At 44.3% G+C, this 26,574-nt stretch overlaps 1 protein-coding gene across 1 annotated transcript in view; it reads right to left on the bottom strand.

Annotated features, from left to right (window-relative positions):
* The window catches only part of ing3 (inhibitor of growth family, member 3), a 46,096-nt gene that overhangs the window by 8,782 nt on the left and 10,740 nt on the right, over positions 1–26,574 (bottom strand). The window contains exons 6-11 of the mRNA XM_060903333.1: positions 23,526–23,597; positions 23,284–23,400; positions 19,641–19,804; positions 18,955–19,142; positions 17,504–17,696; positions 5,569–5,607 (exon numbers count right to left, since the gene is read on the bottom strand). Coding sequence (XP_060759316.1) covers positions 5,569–5,607; positions 17,504–17,696; positions 18,955–19,142; positions 19,641–19,804; positions 23,284–23,400; positions 23,526–23,597 — 773 coding nt within the window. The remainder of the gene's footprint in view (positions 1–5,568; positions 5,608–17,503; positions 17,697–18,954; positions 19,143–19,640; positions 19,805–23,283; positions 23,401–23,525; positions 23,598–26,574) is intronic.

The following is a 26,574-nucleotide window of genomic DNA, read 5'->3' on the forward strand; positions in this document are numbered from 1 at the left end:
TTTATTTCGGTTCCTAAAAGCATCCCTCACTACGTGTCCGCCATTACGTCTTGGCTGTTTTCTTAGTCTTGGTTTCATTGAATGCTTTGCAAGTTATTTTATATACCCCCGCTGTTGCAGTATGGTACACGTACTGTTTATAGACCCCTTGTGTATGACGTCACACATTACGTTATAATTACAGCTGGGGTCAGACAGACACCGTCTTTCATGCAAGCGAGGCTTAATCGGTCTTCAATATGGTTAATTTTTGCGCTGTTTTTTGCTTGTTCAAACAGAGAAATAGATAAAAGGCATTACCGTCTCCCCGCTATCAAGAAAAACGCTAACAAATAGAAGCAAATGCTTCAAGAACAACGAGGAAATGAGTGGTTAAAGAATACGACGAAAGGAGCTCAGCCTGAAAACTCCAGAGAAATTCACGATTGTATTTAAAATGCATTTTACAAAAACAGAAAGTCGGAAGTGAGGATGGAAGAGTTTGCTTAAGAATCTTGTTTTATTTTTTTTTCTGCTTGCATTCGAGTTAGCGCCTTCATGAAAGTGTTTGATTTTGTTACAGGTGAAGTAGCTGCCTTATTCGACACAGAAAACCCAGATTGGTTTCAAACAACTCAGGAATAAAAAATAAATTAAAAAAAAAAACCTCAACAATGGGTGACGCGCGTGATGAATCCTGAAAGAACAGAACAGATTAAGAACAGAGAGAGCTGGAGCTTTGTTCCTGTTATCAGAGGAACACAGTCCTGTGCAAAATATTCATATTTATTTTTTTCGCGGTCCGGTTTCCATCAAATCCTGCGCTCGGATTGGCTGGCGGGCGGGTCCATATCCTATGGTACGGACTCCAGTTACGGACCGCTGGTGACTCGCTTGTTCACAACAACAAATATAGCAGCAATTTTTGTCAAGATTTATTTTTGCATTTCTCAGGAGAATAGCATTAATTTTACAGCATGGATAGCGATAACGACAGTGTTCACAGCGAAAGCGAGTTTTACTACCCTGAGGAAGAAGAAATAAAAGAAAACATTTCAGGAGAAAGCTAAAAACCTCTAACTGTTGCTAACGCCGAGCAAAAACATGGCTGAATCCTGAATGACTCAATTTTGTATAAATAGGGGACTACATAAGCGGCAAAATGTAGTTTTTTTCCTGCCATGGAAGTGCACTTGTATACCGAGGAGGAAGCAATTTACATTACAGCCGTGAATGAGGATTCAAAATGGTGGCTCAGCTCGGTTTTCCCTTTCGGGCGCTCTCGTTTTCTGTTAGAATTTGGTAAAGAAAAAAATAAATATATTATTTGCCAGCTAAAGGTCGGTCCGTATGGTGAAATACCGTGACCTCGGCCTTGAGTACCAACCTCCGCCCAGAGGGCCTTGCTCAGTACTTTCAAGACCTCGGTCACGGTTATTTCACGATACGGACCTCCCAGCTGGTAAATAACATATATAGCTTTTTTTTTTGGTTGTTGTTATCATATCATCCACCTCTAGGTTTATATAAAAAAAAAAAAAAAAACCCGTGCTGTGTCCCGACAGGCTGGCTGTACTGATTCAGTTACAGGTTGCCAGGTCTGAAAAAAAAACAAAACAAAAAAAACCACCCACATTCTACACACTAAATAATTTTAAACTCAAACATTATCCTATCTGTCATGACGCAGCGTGGGTTGTTTTGTTTTTTTTAACCTAGAGGTGGATGATATCACAAAAAAAAAAAAAAGATATATAAATATTCTCAAATACAGTACTGTTCAAAAGTCTTGGCACCCTATTGTTTTCTTCATACAAACTTTGTTATAGATTTCCATTTTATGATTTATACATTATCGAGTAATGAACCTACAGTCAGAGAGTTCTACACAAACACACTGAACTTTACAACAGCTGCATGCATGTGAAATGGAAATAAAATCGACGAAGGCAGGAAAAATTATTTTGGATAAAATTGTTATCGTCTGTTACAAGTAACCAATAACCAAACTTCAACTCAATGTGCGATCTTCATTTTATGTTGCAATTCACAACTATTCTAGGGTTTTCCAAACAAAAAACAAAAAAATAAACTCCAAAAAACCAACCAACCAACCAAAAAAAAAACCAAGTAATCATACTTGCAAAATAGGGGGAAAGTGATAATATTGGGGGGGGGGGCCACAAGTGGAAATGTACCCCCACTTGTTCCCAGGGCAAGTGGGTTTAAAAGTTAACGTCAAGCCCTGACTGAGCGTTTCATGTTTTCAAACGTGTTCTATTGATGCATCACGCTGGCAACACGTGGTGTTGAGCAACAATAGCACGAACAAAAACACGGTATCTGCGCATGCACGCAACACATGCGTGGTCGCTGTAAGCATGCTGAACAACAGTGAATCACAGGCAGCACTCGAGTGTGTCTGACGCAGTGTACGCTCGAGTCACTCGGTGATCTGCACACACAGTTGTTCTGTTAGCATCTTATCTCCATTTAGGTAGCGGTGATGGACTGGCACATACACTACCGTTCAAAAGTTTGGGGTCACTTTGAAATGTCCTTATTTTTGAAAGAAAAGCACTGTTCTTTTCAATGAAGATCACTTTAAACTAATCAGAAATCCACTCTATACATTGCTAATGTGCTAAATGACTATTCTAGCTGCAAATGTCTGGTTTTTGGTGCAATATCTCCATAGGTGTATAGAGGCCCATTTCCAGCAACTCTCACTCCAGTGTTCTAATGGTACAATGTGTTTGCTCATTGCCTCAGAAGGCTAATGGATGATTAGAAAACCCTTGTACAATCATGTTAGCACAGCTGAAAACAGTTGAGCTCTTTAGAGAAGCTATAAAACTGACCTTCCTTTGAGCAGATTGAGTTTCTGGAGCATCACATTTGTGGGGTCGATTAAATGCTCAAAATGGCCAGAAAAATGTCTCGACTATATTTTCTATTCATTTTACAACTTATGGTGGTAAATAAAAGTGTGACTTTTCATGGAAAACACAAAATTGTCTGGGTGACCCCAAACTTTTGAACGGTAGTGTATATCTAGTCGAGTCCACACAGATTGTCAAGCTAGTCGGAGAGGCACGTCACATAGATTGAAAACGTCTCGTGGACATAACTCGTTGGAAAATTTTTTTTTTAGAGCTTTTCCAACTATTCCATACAGAATAACACCGTTTGCCGTAACATCGTATTTACATAACTTTTCCGTACAGCCAATCGGTACTGGTAGGCGTCTCTGCTCAGTGCTCAGACAGTGATGTTAACTGTTGCTAGACTGAAACGGATCTGCGTTCATCATATTTACGGCTAATGTGAAAGCTAAATCTTCCTTAACAACTGATCGTTTGTGAGCCATGACACAATGCTGACATTCTTCAATATGGTGGAATGCACAGAAGCTCAAGACCAAGAATACTTCTCACTTTACCAGCACCTTTAAGAGGGAAGTTCTTCACGGTCATTTTATGCCTCGACATCTGAACGACTTAATAGCTATGTGCTACCTGTCTCGATATATAAATGACTGGTCCATATTTCTAGCAAGTGTTATGACTTGAACAGTGTTTATTCGCTTTAACATACTGAAAGTGTGAACACACTATGTTGGTTTAGTCGACTATGAATAAAGCACTCCTCTAGCCCTGTGTGTAACAGTACGGTGGCTGGGAAGTACAAAACGAAATTACAAAATGTGAAAAACACTTACATTTTATAAAACAAAATGACATTAGCAAAACACTTTTACCAAGGACAAAACAAATTTACAAGACCTTTACGAGCGTAGAGACAAATTTACAAATGAAAATCTTCACAGAAGAGGAACGTACCAAACGCCGCAAACGACCTGGAAGTGACAGAGTGAGCGGTCAATTCGTGTTGTCTTCTATGGAGTTTATGGTGATGGAACGTCGAGTGTGACAAAAGGGGTGTTCACACGGCAACTTTTACTCCGGTGTAGCACCGGGGCTGCCCCGGTAGAGCGTTCACACGGTACAAAGTTATACCGGTGTCGCCCCTGAAAGCTGCTTAAACCGGTGCAAATCTAACCCTGCTCGGGAGGTGGTTTAAGAAATTTACTCCGGAGTAAATGCTAGTTTGCGGGGCAGCACCGATATAAAATGGGACGTCTGAACGCTACAGGGGTAGACTCGCTACGCGTGAGGAGAGTTGACTACATACGGGCATTGCATAATTTGCATCCTGGTATTTTGCGCTTCCAAAATGGCGAATATCTACAACAATAGAACTGCGTGTCTTCCAGTGTTGCCAGATTGGGCGGTTTTAAGTGCATTTTGGCGGATTTTAACATATTTTGGGCTGGAAAACGTCAGCAGTATCTGGCAACACTGGTGTCTTCATCCACGTTGTTTTCCCGGCGCTTGGTGATGCCATGACAACCGGGAAAAGGAAGTACATTTTCACGCATGCGCATATTTCATTTCCGCATTATCACTATCGTATAGCACGGTCGCAAAAACTGCCGTGTGAACGCAAATGGGGCTGCACCGGTGCTGCTAGTAAGCAGGTTTGTAACGTGTGAACGCTCCACAAAATTTACACCGGTGTAAGATATATCACAACAAAATACATCGGTGCAGCATCGATGCAAATACAGGGTGTCTCAAAAAAATGTACTCACACTTTAACTGTCCCTAACATGCTGCCTTTTTTGTGTTGCAGGTGTAATTAATTAATCACAGCATGGCAGGAAATTATCGCACCAAACCAAGAACAATTGATGCACTGAAATTGGAAATTGAAAGACAATGTCGCGATATTCCTAATGACCTGTTTCTTGACGTTTGCGAATCCCTTGGTGCGCGTTATCAGCGTTGTCTGGACAATAATGGTCATCAATTTGAACATTTGCGAACATGATTCTTCAATTACATTTGTCTTCTGTATTCGAAGCTATTCCATTTCACTCTATGTTCATAAATAAAGGTTTTCTCGTCATTCAAAGTGCGAGTACATTTTTTTTGAGACACCCTGTATGTGCCGTGTGAACACCCCTAGAATGATGTTTTGCTGCTTTTGTGGAAAACACAAGAATCGCTTAACACGGTTCGTGTGGACGGTCTCTCAAATCTTTAAAGGACACGGGCCAGACAGAAGGACCAAGCACATTCTGTTTGCTGTATCCGAAATCACTCACTCCTCCCTACTCACTAGATAGGGAATTCTATATAGACGACTATACAGTGAGTACTGAGTGATTTCGGACACAGCGAACACGAACTGACCGCTCACTCTATCGCTTCCCGGCCACCGTACTTCCAGCATTTGGTACGTTCCCCTTCCATGAAGATTTTCGTTTGTAAATTTGTCTCGGCGCTCGTAAAAGTGTTTCGCGTCTTGTCAATTTGTTTTCCCAAGTTGTAAATTTGTTCTGTCCTTGGTAAAAATGTTTTGCTAATGTCATTCTGTTTTATAAAATGTAAAAAAGTGTTTCACGTTTTGTAATTTTGTTTTGCACTTCCCGGCCATTGTATAAAAGGGCTTGTATAAAGAAGCCAGTGGCCAGGCTGTGCTTGCTGAGGATGCGTGACTGAAGGATGAAGGAAGTGTACTTACATCCTGGTTATCACAGCCAACCATCTCGCCATAGGACACCTGCAAATGTAGAGAAACTTGTTAGGCATTTGTGCAGAGGCAAAAAATAAAAACATGTGCACAGCTGCAGAAAAGGAAAAAAAAAAAAGACATGGGAACAGATGTTTTTGTGTAACGCAGTGCATTTAACACCCCCCCCCCCCCAAAAAAAAAGACACAATGGGCACCAATATATTTGCACTCACAAATTCTGTGTGTTGGGGAAGATATAATTAAATAAAATGATCACAGACAAAATAATTTACCAAAAGTGCATACAGAAGCACTCAAGGCTTTGTGTTAGAGCTTATTTTAGAAATGACATTTACTTTGCAAAAATATTCATTGAAACAAGCGACTAAAACAATAACACCAAGTGGGTGTGGACCGTGATGGAATTTTGGAAAATAGCCAGCGAGCGCTAATCGAATTTCCACTAACATTAAAAACAAGTGAGACTGAAATAGATGGTGTTATTTCCTGGCACAGAAAATACGAAGCTGAACTGTTATGTAATTTCAAATGTTAATGAAATTACTTCTGATTACTCGTATTGTATATGAGTATATTTGCTCCAGCAGACTGCAATAAAATAACCTCAGAACAACCGGGATATAGAAATACTTACAAAATTAATTCCCATGACCAAGGAAACCTTCCTACCAACATGCGCATAAATAAAATTCAGACTTTTCTCTTTCAGTAGTCATCATGCAGAAAAAAGACTTTGTTCCCAGAGGTGAATCTCTACGGTTAGCTCCACTGTGTATTGATTTCCACATTAGGTTTTGTTCGAGGCAGTGACACTGGGTTAAACAGGAGTCGTGGCAGGACAGTCAATGTTTTGCCATCTGTACCACAAAACTTAAAGGGGAAGAAAGGGCAATATATAGAGTAAATATAACAATAAAACACACATTAACAAACCTTATTCAAGACTTACAAAAGTTTTTTGTTCTAAGGTTGGAAAGTTATAGTGTTTTGAAAGTAGCTCGAGCAAACTATTTCCGCAGTTTGAACAGCCCGCCATGATATTAATTTTATCCAATCAGAATGCACGTTCATTTTCTCTGCGTAACACTCATGACGTATGTACGTGCCCAGTTGTGTTGGCTCATTGAGGTTGGGAATAGCACGTGTGAATCGGAAAGTAGGATGAATTGTAAGTGATCGGCTACACAACGCCACAGTCAGGGACGTGCACAGGATTATAGAGGGGCAGGGGCTCAAAGTCAGAAAAAGGGCAGCAAGTGCATGATTTTTTTTCCCGGTCCTTTCCAAAAGTGTTCTCACTCTCTCTCTCTCTCAGTCCGCGCACCCTCTCTTTCTCTCTCTCTCTGGCCGCACGCCCCCTCTCTCTCTCTCTCTCTCTGGCCGCGCGCCCCCTCTCTTTCTCTCTCTCTCTCTCAGTCCGCGCGCCCCCTCTCTCTCTCTCTCTGGCCGCGCGCCCCCTCTCTCTCTCTCTCTCGCTCTCTCTCTCTGGCCGCGCGCCCCATCTCTCTCTTGCTCTCTCTCTCTCAGTCCGCGCGCCCTCTCTCTCTCTCAGTCCCGTGCCCTCTCTCTCTCTCTCTGTCCACGCGCCCCCTCTCTCTCTCTCTCTCTCAGTCCGCATGCCCCCTCATTCTCTCTCTCTCAGTCCGCGCACCCTCTCTTTCTCTCTGGCCGCGCGCCCTCTCTCTCGCTCTCTCTCTCTGTCCGCGCGCCCTCTCTCTCTCTCTCAGTCCGCGCGCCCTCTCTCTCTCTCTCTGTCCGCGCGCCCTCTCTCTCTCTCTCAGTCCGCGCGCCCTCTCTCTCCGCGCGCCCTCTCTCTCTCTCCGCGCGCCCTCTCTCTCTCTCTCAGTCCGCGCGCCCTCTCTCTCTCTCTCAGTCCGCGCGCCCTCTCTCTCTCTCTCAGTCCGCGCGCCCTCTCTCTCTCTCAGTCCGCGCGCCCTCTCTCTCTCTCTCAGTCCGCGCGCCCTCTCTCTCTCTCTCAGTCCGCGCGCCCTCTCTCTCTCTCTCAGTCCGCGCGCCCTCTCTCTCTCTCTCAGTCCGCGCGCCCTCTCTCTCTCTCTCAGTCCGCGCGCCCTCTCTCTCTCTCTCAGTCCGCGCGCCCTCTCTCTCTCTCTCAGTCCGCGCGCCCTCTCTCTCTCTCTCTCAGTCCGCGCGCCCTCTCTCTCTCTCTCAGTCCGCGCGCCCTCTCTCTCTCTCTCAGTCCGCGCGCCCTCTCTCTCTCTCTCAGTCCGCGCGCCCTCTCTCTCTCTCTCTCCGCGCGCCCTCTCTCTCTCTCTCTGTCCGCGCGCCCTCTCTCTCTCTCTCTGTCCGCGCGCCCTCTCTCTCTCTCTCAGTCCGCGCGCCCTCTCTCTCTCTCTCAGTCCGCGCGCCCTCTCTCTCTCTCTCAGTCCGCGCGCCCTCTCTCTCTCTCTCAGTCCGCGCGCCCTCTCTCTCTCTCTCAGTCCGCGCGCCCTCTCTCTCTCTCTCAGTCCGCGCGCCCTCTCTCTCTCTCTCAGTCCGCGCGCCCTCTCTCTCTCTCTCTGGCCGCGCGCCCCCTCTCTCTCTCTCTGGCCGCGCGCCCCCTCTCTTTCTCTCCCTCTCTCGCTCTCTCTCTCTCAGTCCGCGCGCCCTCTCTCTTTCTCTCTCAGTCCGCGCGCCCTCTCTCTCTCTCTCAGTCTGCGCGCCCTCTCTCTCTCTCTCTCAGTCCGCATGCCCCCTCTCTCAATCTCTCTCTCTCTCTCAGTCCGCGCACCCTCTCTTTCTCTCTCTCTCTGGCCGCGCGCCGCCTCTCTTTCTCTCTCAGTCCGCGCGCCCCCTCTCTTTCTCTCTCAGTCCGCGCGCCCCCTCTCTTTCTCTCTCAGTCTGCGCGCCCTCTCTCTCTCTCTCTCTCAGTCCGCATGCCCCCTCTCTCAATCTCTCTCTCTCTCTCAGTCCGCGCACCCTCTCTTTCTCTCTCTCTCTGGCCGCGCGCCGCCTCTCTTTCTCTCTCTCTCTCTCTGGCCGCGCGCCCCCTCTCTTTCTCTCTCTCTCTCGCTCTCTCAGTCCGCGCACCCTCTCTTTCTCTCTCTCAGTCCGCGCGCCCTCTCTCTCTCTCAGTCCGCGCACCCTCTCTCTCTCTCAGTCCGTGCGCCCCCTCTCTCTCTCAGTCCGCGCGCGCGCCCTCTCTCAGTCCGCGCACCCTCTCTCTCTCTCTCTCTCTCTCAGTCCGCGCGCCCTCTCTCTGTCCTAGTGCAGTGGGTAGCGCTGACGTCACGGTCTTTTAAAAATGGCGACTCTTGTGCGGTTTAGTGTATAAAGTATTATATTTACAATTACCAAGATATTTCGTTGTTTTCTAGTACATAAATTTGATAGAATACTTAAGAATACGTTACTTTGTCACATCAACAACTGTATATATTGCCTTTTCTTCCCCTTTAAATGTAGGTTTTAGACTACGGTGAATCAGGCAGGTAAACAAACCTACACTGCCAGAAGATTTTAAACACCTGGACTTTTTGCTTTATTACAGTTTATATTAGCAGGCCTCCGTCAGTCATGATTAGGGATGTTAACCGATGACCGTTTGACCGAATCAACGTCAACCGGTTATTTTTTTTTTGGTTGTCGGTTTAAAAAAAAAAAAAATCAATCGTTTTGAAGCTGCCGATTTTGGAGCGGAGAACCTGGAATTCTGTGTTGTAAACGCTTGGGGCATGCCATTCGGTGTAAGGACGACAGCTGACAAATCAGAAACACCTATTCAGTCATGTCCCGCCCTCCCGCCCCAGTTGAACACAGCTGCCACTCGGCGAAAGAAAAGTGCAGACACAGGCTTTTTAGCTTACAAATTACTATTCTGTTTTTTTTTTAATTATTATTAGAAGGCACATGGAGTTTAGTCCTGCCTTGGCCAGTGCATTCTGAAAGTATGTTTCGGTCTGTAGCCAACAATGCATGTTATTGCAGATCATCTCTCTCCACACAAACTAAAGGCACAGACGCCGACTTTTGGAGGGAAGGGGAGAGAATGAAATGACAGCGGTGTCTGGACGGGGAGTGACAAACGCAGCTTTTATGCCTGTGAGCCAAGTCGGTGACGGCTTCAGAGCAACTTCAATACCATGCAGTAATGGCGTGTTGATATTGGTAACGGCGTTATAACGATTGTAGCTAATTAATTAGATTACCCGGCGTTAACACAACCTTTATTTTAATGCCGTTATTCCCATCACTGAATGTTATGTACTTCTTCTAGCACTTGACTTTATTTTCAAAGCCATCATGGCCAACTGAAACTGTCTCTAAGCTGGAGCCATTTGTCCTCCGCTCCAATACAAACCCCTCGACATCAGTGCTGCGTCTGACTAAATGTTTCGCGCTGTAGAAAAGGTAATGTGAGTGGAGGGCAGTGACTGGGACTGAATGTCCGGATGCTCGCGGTTAGATTTAGAATAGATTCTAATAATTCCAATTCTAGAATTTTAAACTCATAGGTTAACCGGCTAATGAGGCTTGGTGGTCGGTCAAGATTTTTTTTTTTAGTTTTCGCCATCCCTAGTCATGATTGATCATGGGTTCACAGCCTAATCCTGGCTATCTGCTCGAATGAAGCAGCGCCTCTTGTGGCTGTAGAGGCCTATGCAGGAGTGACGGTCTCTGTCGCATAGGTCACATACGTAGATGGTCTCTGGTCTGTTGGAGTTGTTGCTCTTTTCTGCTGCAGCGTTCATCTGCTTCTCTTCCCCTATATTGAGGTGTTGGTTCAGGGTGCTCCTCCACCTTGTGCGGTCAGCTGCAAGGTCCTCCCAGGTCTCGACGTTGATGTCGAGTGCTTGTATGTCTCTCTTGCAGACATCCTTGTATTGCAGCTGTGGGCGTCCTGTGCTTCGCCTTTCGGCTGCCAGTTCTCCATAGAGGAGGTCTTTTGTGATGCGTCCATCTTTCATGCGGTGCACAGGGACCAGCCAACGCAATCTGCGTTGCCTGAGGAGGGTGTACATGCTGGGAAGGCCAGCTAGGGACAGGACCTTGGTGTTGGGCACTTTGTCTTGCCACGATATGCCCAGGATGCGACGGATACTTTGCAGATGGAAGACGTTGTGTCTTTTTTCCTGCCTGGCATATGTGGTCCAAGTCTCGCTGCCGTACAGCAGTGTGCTGATAATGCAGGCGTTGTACACTGCCATCTTGGGGTTCGTCCACACTCTAGTGGAGAGGCGTGCGAGTGTTGTAGCTGCCTAACCAATCCTCTTGTCAATCTCAGTGTCCAAGGAGAGGTTGTCAGCGATGGTGGAGCAAAAGTATGTAAACTGGTGGACGGCATCAAGCTCATAGTTGTCGATGGTGATGACAGGCACGTCCACAGTTTATATGTGACCCCTCACCGAATCCAGGGACACATGTCGGCCGAAACGAATCCGAGATAATCGCAAAAGAAGCATTTTTTTTTCGAAATTTGTGATTTTTGTTTTTTTCCATCATGTGCAAGTTGAGATCTTGAAGAATGCAATCAGTATTTCAGATAATAGATTGTTTTGTTGGAAAAGCATACATTTTTTGTTGCAAATTGTCTCGTTTTTGTCAGGACTGTAGCCTGCTGGGGGGTGTGGGTAAATTACCATATGGGCCATTCACATGATGATTTAAGTCTTTTTTTTTTTTTCGCGAATCAGCTGTATGATACGAGCTGAGCTCGTGGCTACTTAACTGCATACAGGCGTGTAATTTCACTATGGAATGAGGAAGCTAAACAGAGCGCAGAGGAGCAAACACCGCGAAGCAAACAGACACTCAGTATTTACATCGGAGATCACCATTTCTAGCAAAAAAAAAAAAACGCAACCTCGTTTTCCAGATTGAATGGAATACTTGAATGATCGGATGATACACGGACCGTTCTAGGATTACATTCCATCGGAGGCATTGGTGTGTGCAAGGCGCCGTTTCTTTTTCTGATGGGGTAAGTTTATTAATCTAAGGCTGTGTGGTTATTTTTGCATGTAACGGAGAGTGTTGTGGTTTGGTTAAGCCTAGGTCACAACCGGACGTACGATTTTTTGGCCGTGTGATTTTTGGTGTTTCCCAAATCGCTGCGTTTTTTTTTTTTTTTGTTCATGGAGAAAGACGCGCGTTGGCCGTAAGTTTGTCTTGCAACCTGAAAAAAACGTAAGCGCCTGTAGAGTTTGTTTGACATGACAAAGAACCTCTGCGGCCGGTCTGCGGCTCGAAAATCAGCGCATCACACGCGCGCTCTCGTGCGTTTCATGCGCGCTCTCCGTACGTTTCTTGCATGTAGACCGGCCGTAGGAGCACATACAGCCGGTTGTGACCGAGGCTTTACATGAAACTAGCGTTGTGTTAGTTGTGTCATCATCGTGCTATCTTTCTTTCTTACGGTGCGAGTAATTTTTCAACCACAAAACGTTAAAGTATACTTTAGGACTTATTTTTGTACTTCATAATTGTGTTGGGCATACTTTGCATGGAAGGAAAATTGACGTGGTGATCTTTGTTTACATGAAAGTAGCATCGTGCTAGCTAGTAGGGGGTAGGGCGTTCCTTAATGTCATGCAGATGAGCACCATTATGTGCCCGCCCTGCACCCAGAGTAACTGAGATGGAAAACTTTGAGGGCGATTTTCTCCCTTTCCTGTTTTAAGAAGTATACACTTTCAAAAGGCCACACATTCTTCAAATATTGTCCGATCTCCACATGGAAGGCATCATTGGAAAGCTTAGAAACTGTACTTTCTGAATCTGTCAATAACTCAAAATGCCCCCGGGCCGACATGTGTCCCTGGATTCTGTGATCTGCCACATATTATAGTGCTGTTAAATTCTTGTATCTCATTGATCAGAAGGTATGGACTCATTTTCTAGAACAGCTCTGAGAACAGTGCACTCGTTCTAATATGATATCTGTCCATATTAACAGTTCATTCACAGAGACTTGTATGGCAGATGGAATGTTAATCTTTTCCTGTATAATAAATAAATGAAATGAGGAATAAAAATTCAGGCCATGCTGGTATTTTAAAAAATAAATCAATTTCTGTGTGGTAACACCAACTCTGGTGGTATTACACCTATAACTGCACAATCTATTTTTTTTTTCAAATCCCTTCCATTATTTCTACAGACTGAACGGAATGATACCGAACAGCAGTTAAATAAAGAAAGATGATCTTTGTGGAACTTATTAACTGCTCCCTCTCAGATCCTAAAGAGTCTCTAAATGAGTGCTTTATGTAGAGATGAAAGTGGAGCAAAGAAAAAACCCTGAACTTTTGAAAGTCAAACTAAGATGGGGGGTGTAACGTCCCCCGAAAATATTTTAATAACATAACACGCAAAACCCTGCATTCTAGTGCATTTTAGTAGCTACTTATTTTCACTAAAACAAGTTATAACTTTTAAGCCTTTTTCTTTCATGTACATTAATGATCAAGATGTCAAAAATATCAAATTTAATTCCCCTAGTTAATGAGTAATTTTCAGGAGTGCATTTAGAAAACGCGGTGATTTTCCTGCTACACAGTTCATTACTTTGAAAAAAATCAGACAGTTGAAGGTCTCATCTCATCTCATTATTTCTAACCGCTTTATCCTGTTCTACAGGGTCGCAGGCAAGCTGGAGCCTTTCCCAGCTGACTACGGGTGAAAGGCGGGGTACACCCTGGACAAGTCGCCAGGCCATCACAGGGCTGACACATAGACACAGACAACCATTCACACTCACATTCACACCTACGGTCAATTTAGAGTCACCAGTTAACCTAACCTGCATGTCTTTGGACTGTGGGGGAAACCGGAGCACCCGGAGGAAACCCACGCGGACACGGGGAGAACATGCAAACTCCGCACAGAAAGGCCCTCGCCGGCCCCGGGGCTCGAACCCGGACCTTCTTGCTGTGAGGCGACAGCGCTAACCACTACACCACCGTGCCGCCCTACAGTTGAAGGTAAACTAAACTCAGCAAAATCCCTAAACAGTCCTGTTAAAAAGTAAAGGTCTGTTAGAGTTTCTAAAGCTTTCAGGTTTCAGTGTTGGGGACGTTGAGCCTCGTTTATCAATCTTTTAGTAGAGTTGTGCGTTTGCAGAAGCTAAAGTGAACTAAACATTCCCAATTCATATTTATGCGAGTTGAAGCCAGTTGTTTACATTAGTTCGTATTGTCTGTAAATTTAAACACGCCAATGAATACCAAATTTCTCATGTAAATCAGGGGCGTCGCTAGGATTTTTCAAGGTGTGCGTGTGTCACACACTGACTAGCAGCCTGAGTGCATTATGTAACAAAAAATAAATTACCATTGCTAGTTTTAGGCAGCTTAGAAACCGGCTCTTCCATTATTGCTGTTTCTTCCACGTTTTCTTGATGTCGTGTTCTAGAAACGGCACTAAAGCTTAGCTTCGAAGCCACAAAATGCAACTTTGATGGAAAAAATATATAATAAATCGCTTACCTCTCTTCACGTCGAAAGGAGGAGGAAAGTTTTGCTTGTTTTGACATGGCGAATTATTAACACAAGAAGAAATACTCGTAATTCGCAACTAAAAAGACTGCAGCTACACTGGCAGCTTGAACATGCTTTCTACTGCGATTGTGTTGCGCTGGTGCAGAACGGTGTCAGTCCTGCGTGCCCAAGGCGCGCCTTGGGCACGCGCACCGTTAACAAAGAACACCTGTCTTCAATCAATGAACTATGTTTGGGCTATTTAAGGACCGCGCCCATGCAAGGACACCGCGAAGTATTATGCTGTGTCTAGGAACGTGAAAAATCCGAAAAATAAATTTCTCCATTTGGAAAACCAGAGATTTTCAAGAGTTTCAGGCTTTCGTCTAAACGGGGGAACAGGGGCGCTGCGCCCTCTTACTCTCGGCGTGCGCCCCCTTACCGACTCCGTGAAAACATCCCAGCAACACCACGTGACAATGTGTCTGATCATCAAATACATTATAATTGCTCCAAAAATATTCCAATCATAGTAGATACACCACCAGACGGTGCAAAAACAATCCAAACTGGCGTTTTCCAGACTGAGGCGCCATGTTGTTTAGTTGTTTACTTGTTGCGGCTGCTCTCGCGAGATTTGACATGGGTTACATACAAGGTCAGCTGACTTGTAGAGCGAGATTTCTCGAGACTGAATGACCTTTCACCCACTGGCGCGGGAGCTTTTGACAGAAGTAGTTCGCGAGTTGTTTTTGTTGACACTTGGGCATTTAAAGATGTCATCCTGCGGCACGAAGCGGAAGAAAGCCGAAGACTGTCCGGGGCAGAAGAAGATTACTTCTTTCTTTTTCAATGTTGACAGACAATTTGTTACAATTTCCCTTTCAGCCTCAGAATGTCCCATTGTAGCCTCAATTTTTCAAAGGCTTCGCACAGCGGGGGGGGGGGACCGGCACCCCCCGCTTCGCTCCCTCGCCATGGTGAGCACCCTCATACTAAATTTTTCTAGAAAAAACCCTGAGTTTTGTCAAATATCCAGATTTCCAGGTAAATCCGGAAGACTTTCATCCCTGTTTATGAAAGGCAGGCTCACTTCAAGAGTAAACCTCTGACTCCAAAAGACTCAGTGTCAATATAAACATAAATTATAAATATGGAATGCCTAAAACATTTTGCTCACAAACCTTTTACTTCTTTAGTAAATTAAATTCATGTATTCCTTGGCAGGACAGTTACATTTTTCATTATTTAACATGAAATAATTCAAACAAAAATGATAAATAAAATATAGGGTGTTCAGAAACTTTTGATTAACAGCACCCATATACACTAAAACTAACAATATCCAGAGCCTTCTTGGGACGGATGTTTTTTTTTTTTTAAAAAAAACAGGTATAATCTGAGCTTCTGGTGCAAGTCTGCTCTAACCGGCTATTTGAAACGCAAACGCAAAGCCATGCCTCAAACACTAGACTAAACACTGCTGAGACTAAAACACATGACCACTAGTGCAAGAACAAGGTTTTCTGAGTTACAGGCAGGTAATGCTTCCTGAGCAGTTGCGCGATAATGCTCTTTTTGTTGGCAGAGCCTGAACTAATAACATTAGACGTTTTATTGACGAGTGGCTGAATGCCAGAATTTCACCAGTATTACAAAAATAATAATAAAAAATCTTTCAAAATGGATTTTATAATGAAAGTGATATACTTAAAGGAAAAGGCAACTTTTGTACAAATCCAGGTGTGTAATAGGAGAAAAACATATACGTAATCAATTCCGTTAATTATTTCCATTATATATCGAACATGAAAAAATATTTTTAACTTTGAAATCATGAATTGACACAGAGGAGCCGAAGTTGGAGGAGTCAGCCATTTTGAGATTGCGGGCAACTATAAACCAATCAGAATCTTTCGTTAATGCGCCTCCCTCTGGTCTGTGACGTCACTGGGCCCATGAAAACAGTGTTTACAGGCAGATCACTGTGATTAGGAGTCCCGGCGGGTGGCTTGTATTCGATTCGTTTATATCCCGACCTTGTCAGCTGTCAGATTTATGTTCATGGACCCGGTAAGCTGGTAAATAATATACATATTTTTTTCTTTACCAAATTCTAACAGAAAACAAGAGCACCCGAAAGGGAAAACCGAGCCGAGCCGCTTCACGCATGCGCAGTAGGCTTGGTAGGACAAATCCAAAAATAGCAGGGATGGCAACAGGAAAATTTTATTTCAACTGAAACTCCGAACGGGGGGTTCAGGGGGGCGGAGCCCCCCTGAAGCTTTAGCCTTTTTAGCCTCTTCTACCTATTTTCTAGCCATTTTACATGTATATTGTGTGAAAAATACATGATTAAAAATAAGTAAGTATCTAAAGTTTAATAGAAAAAAGACAACTTACTCTGACTGCCCCAGGCATATTTGACCTTAGAAGCATGGTCAATTAATGCCACACAGCCACGGGATCCGTAGTTGATCACATCGTTACAATAAATGCAAAATGCTTTGCCAGGCAAATCGCACTTCTTGATTAACTGTTCAAGCGTCTCGCTGATCTCCTCGATCTTTTTTCCAAGTTTCACTTTCGTAGTAACTGTCCGCTGTAGCCAATCCCAACGAAATTTGTTCTTGACATTTTTGTCAATTTCAGCCACCGATGCTTCTTGATCTCGTGATAAAAACTTCATATTTCCGCGGAAAACAATGCTCTCAAAACCTCGTGCAAGACATTTAGCTAAAGGCAAAATGGCGGCCAGTGAAATGAAACATGCTTTCGCGTTGGTTGAATCCTTCACTTCGCAACCAATCACAGACTCGTTTGCTTATTTTCATTGTTACACTCGATATAGAAGCTTCCGTTGTTCGCGAGACATGTGGTTTCGATACGATTTGACACTAATCTCGGTAGCAGCAATAAAAGTTAGGTACCTAACCCCCCCTAAAACTTTTCTCTACGGATTTAGACGTTCCACAAAAATAAGAAAATTGAAATTCAAAATGGCGGATTTCCGCCGTTTGGCGGAAAATTGCCATCCCTGAAATAGGAGTCATTCACGATTCAGCCATGTTTTTGCTCCGTGTTTTTACTCGACCAAAGTTATACAGTATTATGAGCTTTAAGTTGCATAAATAAAACCATTTGGTGAAACTTTGAAGAAGCGATTGTACTGGTTTTCTACCTTATCACCATGAAGCACTGAAGAGTTCTTTTCAGTGGTGGGCCGCATGACGTCACGCAGTAGATCAATATGGCGGAACGCATCTTCGCTGAGCTCAGCGCAAGCCCACATTATTAAAAGTTAAAAGATACTGTTATGCAGTCTGTTCTTTCTCGATAAATTCCATGATCGATTACTTTATATATTTATCTATCTATTTGTGGTGATTTTGTACAAAAGTTGCCTTTTCCTTTAACATAGTCTCTACAACCCTGGAACAATTCCGTAATAAACCGTACTAACACGCTCAATGTGCCTGTAAAAACAAAGAGAAGACGTGTGTACGCACTTGGTTGCAGATACAGTAGCGGGGCTCATTCGGGTCGTAAGTCCAGTCCACTTGGCCGCTGCTGTCGCTTTCTGGTAGCGTGGCTGTCTGCTGGGCCAGCTCGTGAGCCAGAGCCGAGGAGGAGGAACAGGACGACAGGGAAGAAGACGACGAGGATGACGAGGACTGGTGGTTGGAAGACTTATTGTTGTTTCTGCACACACACACACACACACACACACACACACACACGAGACAGATACAGATTTTTTTAGTAGTAAAAGAGTTGGTTCTATTATTATATTCTCTTCAGGAACAGCTCACTGAGAACAACAGAAATGAGCTTTTTTTATTCTTACGTTAAAAAAATAAATAAATAAAAATTCACGGTGCTGTAGTGATTAGCACTGTCGCCTCACAGTAAAAAGGTTCCGGGTTCGAGCCCAGCAGCCGACAGGGTCTTTTCTGTGTGGAGGTTCTCCCCGTGTCTGCGTGGGTTTCCTCTACAGTTCAAAGACTTGTGGTTAGTTTAACATCGGGCAGCCTTGGGCTGAAGTGCCCTTGAGCAAGGCACCTAACCCCTAACAGCTTCCCGGGCGCTGTAGCATAGCTACACTGCTCTGGGTGTGTGTGTGTGTGTGTGTGTGTTCACTGCTTCAGATGGGTTAAATGCAGAGAGGAATCCACAATGGACTCAAGTCTTACAAATGACCAAAAGAAGTGCAAACCTATTTAATCAGGCATCGTGGTTGTCCAGCGCTCCGTGCAGCAGTGCTTGGCGTGATGTTCCGAGTGGCGTTGCGGCGGCTGGGGACATACCGGCGCTCTGCATGGCGTTGCTTCTGTGCTCACTTTGTGGATCCATGGCATGGTGTTCCGAGTGATGTTGCCTGGCGGCTATGCAGGCGGTGTGGGACTTGTTTTCGTGCGCCTTTTGGTCGGACTGTGTCCGCTACACCACTGGAATGACATCCTGACCTCTACTTGATGGACTTTTTTTTTTTTCCTCTCCCTATAATTATAAAGCGACCTTGGGTTTTGAGAAAGGCGCTATATAAATTGAAAATTATTATTATTATCTGTCATAAAGGTCATATTAAACTAGTGACTTCAGCTCTACTCTTCTGGTTTCCTGGAACGGGACTCACAATCCAATACGGACAAACGTGATGACGTCATACAGCTCTTTTACAACTTTTCAAACAGGACGGAATTAAACTCAGTACGTGTCCAGGAACGTTTCTGAACCTTAGAAACATCTTTACAAACTGAAAAAAGTACAATATGATGATCCATTTTCCAGTAAAACTATATTTCAGATAATAAACCGTTCCCTGTAACATAAAAAAGTAACTAGGCTATAACTGCCATATCAAATAAATCTGTGAAAAAGCTGGATGAGGATCACGTTAGTGATGCGTGTGTGTACGTCTTCAACGGGAAGATGTTCCAAGTGCGTGTGAGACTCTTACTTGCTCTTGCGTCCTGCACGGGAGTCGGAGCTGTTGCTGGTGGTGAGGTTCTGCGTGAGAGTGGAGGCCAGAGTCGAGGACATGTAGCCAGAAGACTCTCTGCTAGAAGCAAAGTCCCGAGCCAGGATATCGTTCTTAATGGCCTCGTAGGAAGCCTTCATACTCGACGTCCTCCTGCCTTCCTTCATCTGCGCGCGCACACACCCCAAAACAGCTCAGATCGAGTACAGCACTCAACACTATTTCATAGATGAATCCTGTCTGTATAACTCTGCATAATCTAATACAGTGCACTTTTTTTTTTTTTTTAAACACATCAGAACTTTCAGGGACAGAAAACGAACGACTGTTAGAAATTGTTAAAAGCAAGATCATTCTGAAAACAGATGTTTTGCTCATCTTTTTTGTCACAGGCTTCTATTTACACTCATTTTCCAACATCAAGCAACAAGAGTTCCCAAAGAGAGAGAAAAAAAAATCTAAGCAACTTAAAATGTTCCTTTCAAAATGTAATTAAAATGAAAATTTGAATAGTGAACAGAGAACTTCGCTCTGACAGCCTGAGTGTCTTGACAATTATATGCGCCAAAACAAACCAGATGTTGCAGATGGAAAGAAGGAAGGACGGAAGAATGGGTGGGGAAGAAGGAAGGAGGAGTGAGGGAGCAGTGGGGTTTTGTTTTTACCTGTGCTGTGGCCTGCACTGCCTGAGCTGCTGCCATACTGATGGCCCCTGCACCGGCAGCTGGACCCATTGGCAAAGAGCTCAGGTTGTAAGAGGAAAGGGATTGAGAGGAGTTCACACTGTACACGCTGTTAGATGATGAGGACGAGTTGTTCACTCTGCAGCCTGTCTCACACACACACAAGCAGAACAACCGAGTCGAATCAATGAATGAGCAATTTTAGAGGCCAACTAAGATGACAATTACCCTACGGGTAGGGCTGTGCGATATATCGAACATACTCGATATATCTCCGAAAATTCTGTGTGAGATGCATAAAATTATTACATCGTCCTATCGAGTATTTTATGGTCATCTGCCGACTTGCGTTTGTTGCATTTGTTTAAAACATTTTCCGGTGGTTTTCTCCCTGTCCCTCAGGCAGTAACGTGAGAGGCTGCCTAAAGCCTCGGTCACAACCGGCCGTACGTGCTCCTACGGCCGGTCTACGTGCAAAAACCACAAGAAATGCACGGAGGGCGCACGTGTGACGTGCTGATTTTCGAGCCGCAGACTGGCCGCAGAGGTTCTTTGTCATGTCAAACAAACTCTACGGGCGCTTACGTTTTTTTTCAGGTTGCAAGACAAACTTACAGCCAACGTGCGTCTTTCTCCACGAACAAAAAAAAAGCAGCGATTTGGGAAACGCCAAAAATCGCACGGCCAAAAAATCGTACGTCCGGTTGTGACCTAGGCTTAAGGGTAAAAATAAATAAATAAATAAATAAATAAATAACGATAACATCACACACTCACCAACCAATCCCAGGCGACATCTCGGTGCTGAAAGGAACTTGCGGGAAGATTTTCTAGTTTTGGTTTACAGCGCTGACTCAGTTTGTGCAATCGCTGGTGCTGCATAGGCTACCGTGTAAGCTCTGTCAATTTCAGCAATAAATTAAAAATGGAAGCGGACAAATTGGTTCCTAAAAGAACTAGTAAAGGGTCAGTCATCTGGCATTTTTTGGGATATCGCGAGGAGGACGTGGAACAGCAAATGCCAGTTTGTAAAGTGTGCAAAAAAAAAAAAAAGTGTCATCACGAAAGGCAGCAGCACTACACATACGTTCCATCACCTGAAAACTCACCCGGTACAGTATGAAGAGTCTCTTAAACTCCGAACTACTTGCCCACGAGCTAAACCCCCCCCCACAAGCTAAACAAATGACCATAGCGGCCTCGTTCTCCAAAGCCCCCCCCCATATGTTGCAATTTTCAAGATTGTTTTTGCTACATCTTTGTTGAATAAAAATAGTCTTATTTCAACTCAATTGTGATTAATCACTAACATGAAAATTTAAAATGTGTTGTTGAAAACCACCTGTAAAGTTAACCAAGAATGTTATTTAATCTGCAGTAGGGCTGTAACAATATGCGTATCGAAATCGCGATACGCAGAGCCACGATCCGTGTCGCGATACAAGAAGGCAGAATCGCGGTACACCCTTTCAAACTTCTCCTCAGCCCAAAAACAGAGGCGCTTCCAAACTTCAATTTATGAATACTTTACTTTTTATTTAAATTACATTTTAAACTTACTTAAATTACTTTTATTTTTTTTATATCTATTAGTAAGTCGTTTTTTCCCCGACCTGCGACAATCTTCTGCGAGTCACGCAACGTCCACACTCGCCACTGGCAGAGCATTCATTTCTTTTAAGCGGTCGCCATTCTGGTTGCGACGCGGGGAGCGAATCTGTAAACAAGCAGCTCATTGGCTGGCTAGGTGTGCCACAAGCCAATCACAATCACTTGACCGGAAAGGCATGCAGTGTTGCCAGATTGGGCAGGTTTAGGTGCTTTTTGGCTGGTTTTGAACATATTTTGGGGTGGAAAACGTTAGCAATATCTGGCAACGCTGAAGGCATGTCTGCTTGGGCGGAAGCCTTCTGCGGCAGTTACATTTTGACACGCGAGCAATGTTTCACCATAACAATTCCGTAATTTCCATCTGTTTTCCGCGATCACAGAAAATCATTGGCCCTATGAGAGTGAGACAGTGAGAGAGCCACCCCTATACCCCCCCCCCCAAAAAAAATCTTAACGGATTTACACGATTTGGAAAAATGACTTTTTCAGAACCGAAAAAAACAGAGCTTCCGGCTCAACAGTATTATTCTGAGAAATAAAACAATCTTTGGATATACATTTGTTCATTTTTGCATACATATTACTCATTCTCTGCAGTGGTCTGAATTATTTGTTATTAAATAGTTAATGTAAGTAAGTAAACGTTAGTAAGTCAAATTTACTACTTTAAAAATACATTAAAAAAAAATCGTGGGTGTATCAAATCGTGGGTCAAAAATCGCGATACGAATCGAATCGTGAGTTGGGTGTATCGTTACAGCCCTAATCTGCAGGGATTGTAGTGAAAACAGTAAAGAGTAAAAGTTAGATTTCATGGGGTCCTTTAGAGGAGATTTCAATACATCAAGATATATATCGTATAATGGAGAAAATGTATCGGGATATTCATTTTTTCCCCATATCGCACAGCCCTACCTACCGGTTTTTCTTATTTTCAACCACAGAAGAGCCCATTTTCTGACCGTTTACGATAGTGAACGACTTTAGTCAGCCAATTACTTTCGCATATTTTACACGCCATCGCTGCTCGGTTGATGATCGGAAATGCTCCTGACAGGTGACGTCACTTACGCCACCATAATTGAGAGACGAGAGAACAGTGAGGATCGTTTGCGTTTGTATTTATTAAGATTATCTGAGGTAATGGTTGGATCCAGGTGTTGTGTGGGAGGATGCAACAATGGCAGAAGTGGGGGGGAAAAAAAAAACAAAAAACCTAGCCTGCATCAATTCCCAAAGGACAAAAACGTAAGAAGGTAACGGATAAAATGCCATTTGCTGCACAGGGACTGACCTCTCACGGACTGACTGGAATGGTCCTTCGGGTGCAAAAACAGCACGTGTCCTCGGAACATTTTGAAGAAAATGGTTTCACTCAAACAACTCGGATGCACCGGGCATTAGGAATAACGCACAAGCCGGCGCCGAATCCGGATGCGGTTCCCACAATCCTCGGCCAAAAAGCGGACAAGACGAACGAGACAACACGGTCAGCAGTCCGCAAAAGAGAAGTTCAAAGGGTAAGAAAACACTTTTTATGGCTTCCCTAACTTTTTATTAAGCAGATACGTTATTGTGAGTTCCTTTGGGCATAAACGTAATAATTGCTGATGTAGCTAAGCAGCTTGATGTTTGTTTTGCTTTGATTTAGTGTTGTCAAAAAAAGTCTCGTCCATTTTGTCGAATATGGCCGTGTACTGGAAGTGATGTCACACCTTACGGAAAGCAGCTCGGGTGTTTCCGGCAATATTTCCGCACAAGTGTGATATAATGCATAGTTTCAGCCTCGTTTTACAGGTAAAGAGTTCAGGTTTGTCTGTAAATCAGGGCTGCATCTCATTAATACGCCATTTCAGATGTATAATGGAGGGGGAAGGGGGAAAAAAAACAAACAAACACACATTGTCACCTTAGTAGACCTTTAAATGTTTACTGATAATTTGTGCACACCCATGGTGCTCAAAGACATAGATTGATATTTTTCATGCATGTGTGTGTGTGTGTCTCTCTTTACCCAGTGTGTTCTCTTTGGAGGCGTCTGATGTGAGTGTCGAGAGCAGAGCTTCTGATTTAAATTTCTTCTCTGGCACATGCTCAGTAGTGTGGTGAGTTGGCGTGCTGTACTTCCTCTCTGATAAATGCGTGCATGCAACGCACACACACACACACACACACACATTACAGAAAGATACGCAATAAAGTAGAAAGCATGAGAGCATGTCTGATGGAGCGAGAGAGAGAAGTGGTGCATCTTACTTTCTCCAGTGACGTGTGAGTGAACATGATGGTTATTGACGGGCTGAGAAGGACTGTCCATTTCCAATGATCCTGCAGTCAGGGGGGAAAAAAAAAATAATTAATACACAAGAATAAACATCCAAATGCAAATGCAAACCAATTTCACACTAAAAGGACAGAGTGGATTTTGTAGAGCCGTTTGCTGCCTGCGAGCCGAATTGCATTTACTGCGTTCCTGATAAGCTTCCCCTTTTTCCCAAAATGACTCAATCCACCTCAGGTGAAACTCCACTTGGTATGCTTCGCTAGCCCACTGAGCACATAAAAGCTGTAAAGGGCTGACCAGTCACATGTTTTGGTTGCTTGGAAACCAACCTAACTGCCCAGGCTAAAAAGCGGTCGCTAATGTAGCACAACACCACCCCTGTGTCCGAAATCACTCACTACTCAGTATATAGTGGACTATATAGCGAGTTCGCCATTTTGTAGTGCTGTCCGAATGTATACAGAGAAGAATTTTTTTTTTTTAAGATATTTTTTGGGCTTTTTTCACCTCTATTGGATAGGACAGTGCAGAGACAGGACAGGAAATGAGTGGGAGAGAGAGACGGGGAGGGATCGGGAAATGACCTCGGGCCGGAATCGAACCCGGGTCCCCGGACCCATGGCATGGCGCCTTATGGCCCTTTTCCACTACCCTTTTTCAGCTCACTTCAGCCCGACACGGCTCGCGTTTCGACTATCTAAGAACAGCACGACTCAGCTCGCTTCAGCCCTGCTCAGCCCCCAAAACTCGCACGGTTTTGGAGTGGGGCTGAAGCGAGCCAAACCGAGCCGAGTGAGGCTGGGGGCGTGAGGAGACACTCCCCTGTGCACTGATTGGTGAGGAGGAGTGTCCTCACACGCCCACACACGCCCCGCGAGCACGCTGGGATCTGTAAACACCGTAAACCCGGAAGAAGGAGAATTACGAATTACGAGAATTTCTGAAGCCTTATGCGCCTCGCCTCATCTATACGCTCTTGCCAGTATCTGTTGGCGTTGTCGGTGACAACAAGCCACAGCACCAAGACCAGCAACACTAACGGCTCCATGTCCTCCATGTTTATTGTTTACTATCCGGGTTGTGAGACTACCGCTTAAAAGGTCACTGATGTCACTATTTGCGCCGCCTAACGACATCACCTGACGTCCACCCACTTTCGCTAACTCCACCCAATGTGTCCACCCACTTCCAGCCAGTACGGTTCAGCGCGGTTGTAGTCGAAATGCAACTCCAACAGCCCCGCTCAGCTCGACTCAGCTCGACTCGGCACGGCACGGCTCAGCCCAACTCAGCCGCGTTGGTAGTGGAAAAGTGGCATTAGCCACCTGAGCCACGACGCCCCGTATACAGAGAATTATTACACCCTTTTCGTGCACGCAAAGTATCCCACAATGCACCGGGAAAAGTAGTCTACAACAAACGGTCACTAACCAAGCAATATATACCATCATGCACTGCAGTCGCGCTGAAAGAAAAGAGAAAAAGAAAAAAGAAAAAAAAAATGTCGTCGGGGTGAACGGATGGAAGAAGAAGCGCATTATAAACAGACATTCAAGTACAATGAAAAACAGTAAGAGAATCGAAAAGAAGCTGAAATAGAATAAGACAGATAAAATACAAGAATAAACGTTCGAGTGCAGAGCGAGGAATTAATCAAAAGCCTCAAATTTGATTTAATAAAATGCAGTGGCAAAGAAGAAACAAAGGATTCAGCCTTGATTTAAAAGAACTGAAAGATGCAGCAGACACACAGCACTTTGTGTTTATTAATGTCGGAAAAACACTCAGTATAATATGGATTTATCACAAAAATACATGCGTGTATTTATTATTTTGAAACCCACCAGCCGACTGATCTGGCACGTTTTAACTGTGCGACAATAATGACATAAATAATGGCATGGCGGAGTCGTGTCCGACAGGTTTTTTTTTTCATTTTACAAAATGAGCTCGCTATATAGTCCTCTACTGACCCATCCCACGTGACGTCACGACAAATGCGGCCGCCATTTTGGACATGAACTACCAGTAGTCTACCACAGCCAACAACGAGGAACGACGGCGAAGCATCGAAAGGAATATAGCCATCAAAGAAAGTTTTTACTTTCAGCAAGACTTCCATCATGCCATTATATTGTTGTGCACCTGGATGTAGTAACCATCAACACACAAGGCAAGATTTATCATTTTATCGGATCCCGACAGAGAAGATGGATAGCGGCCATTAACAGGAAAGATTGGCAGCCCTCGGCATACCAACGCTTGTGTAGTGACCACTTTGTTGGAGGTAAGACGAATAAAATTAGGCCAAGTTTACATTAGACCGTATCAGCGGATCATCAGATTAACGTTTTTAAAACGATTAGTGTGCACACAGCAACACCAATACACGATTCGCGTGCACACAGCAACACCAATACACGGATTCGCTCGGCTCCGCAGGCATCCTGCGCTCCAAATCACTCCGCCCTGAACAGCGAGTGCCCTCTGGAGGGTGCGCACTCCGGCCCTGCGCAGCTCACAGAGCGCGCGAGTGAAGCGCACGAGCAGTGATTCGGGACTGAGCCGCTGTGTGTGTGATCCCAGCGCATATCACTTACCACTTGCAAGTGGAAGGATGGCAAGCCTAAAGACAATCATAACTACACAATGGGCAGTATTTGCATCAGTATTTGCAGTATTTTCATACTTTTATACTCTTTAATGGCTCAGGTGGCTAAGGCGCCATACCATAAATCCGGGGACCCGGGTTCGATTCCGACCCGAGGTCATTTCCCAATCCCTCCCTGTCTCTCTCTCCCACTCATTTCCTGTCCTGTCTCTACACTATCCTATCCAATAAAGGTGAAAAAAGCCCAAAAAATATATTAAAAAAAAAAAAAAACTCTTATACGCTTTCAGATCAATACCTGTGTATGGCGATGGGTTTTTAATGACATAGGTATACAGATCATGTGGGCCGAAGTCAGGTAAAGACGGGGGCTTCGTGTACTTCCGTACGTCAGTGAACAATCCTGGTGG

This window comes from Neoarius graeffei, chromosome 21 (genome assembly GCF_027579695.1).
Source record: "Neoarius graeffei isolate fNeoGra1 chromosome 21, fNeoGra1.pri, whole genome shotgun sequence".
Lineage (NCBI taxonomy): Eukaryota > Metazoa > Chordata > Actinopteri > Siluriformes > Ariidae > Neoarius > Neoarius graeffei.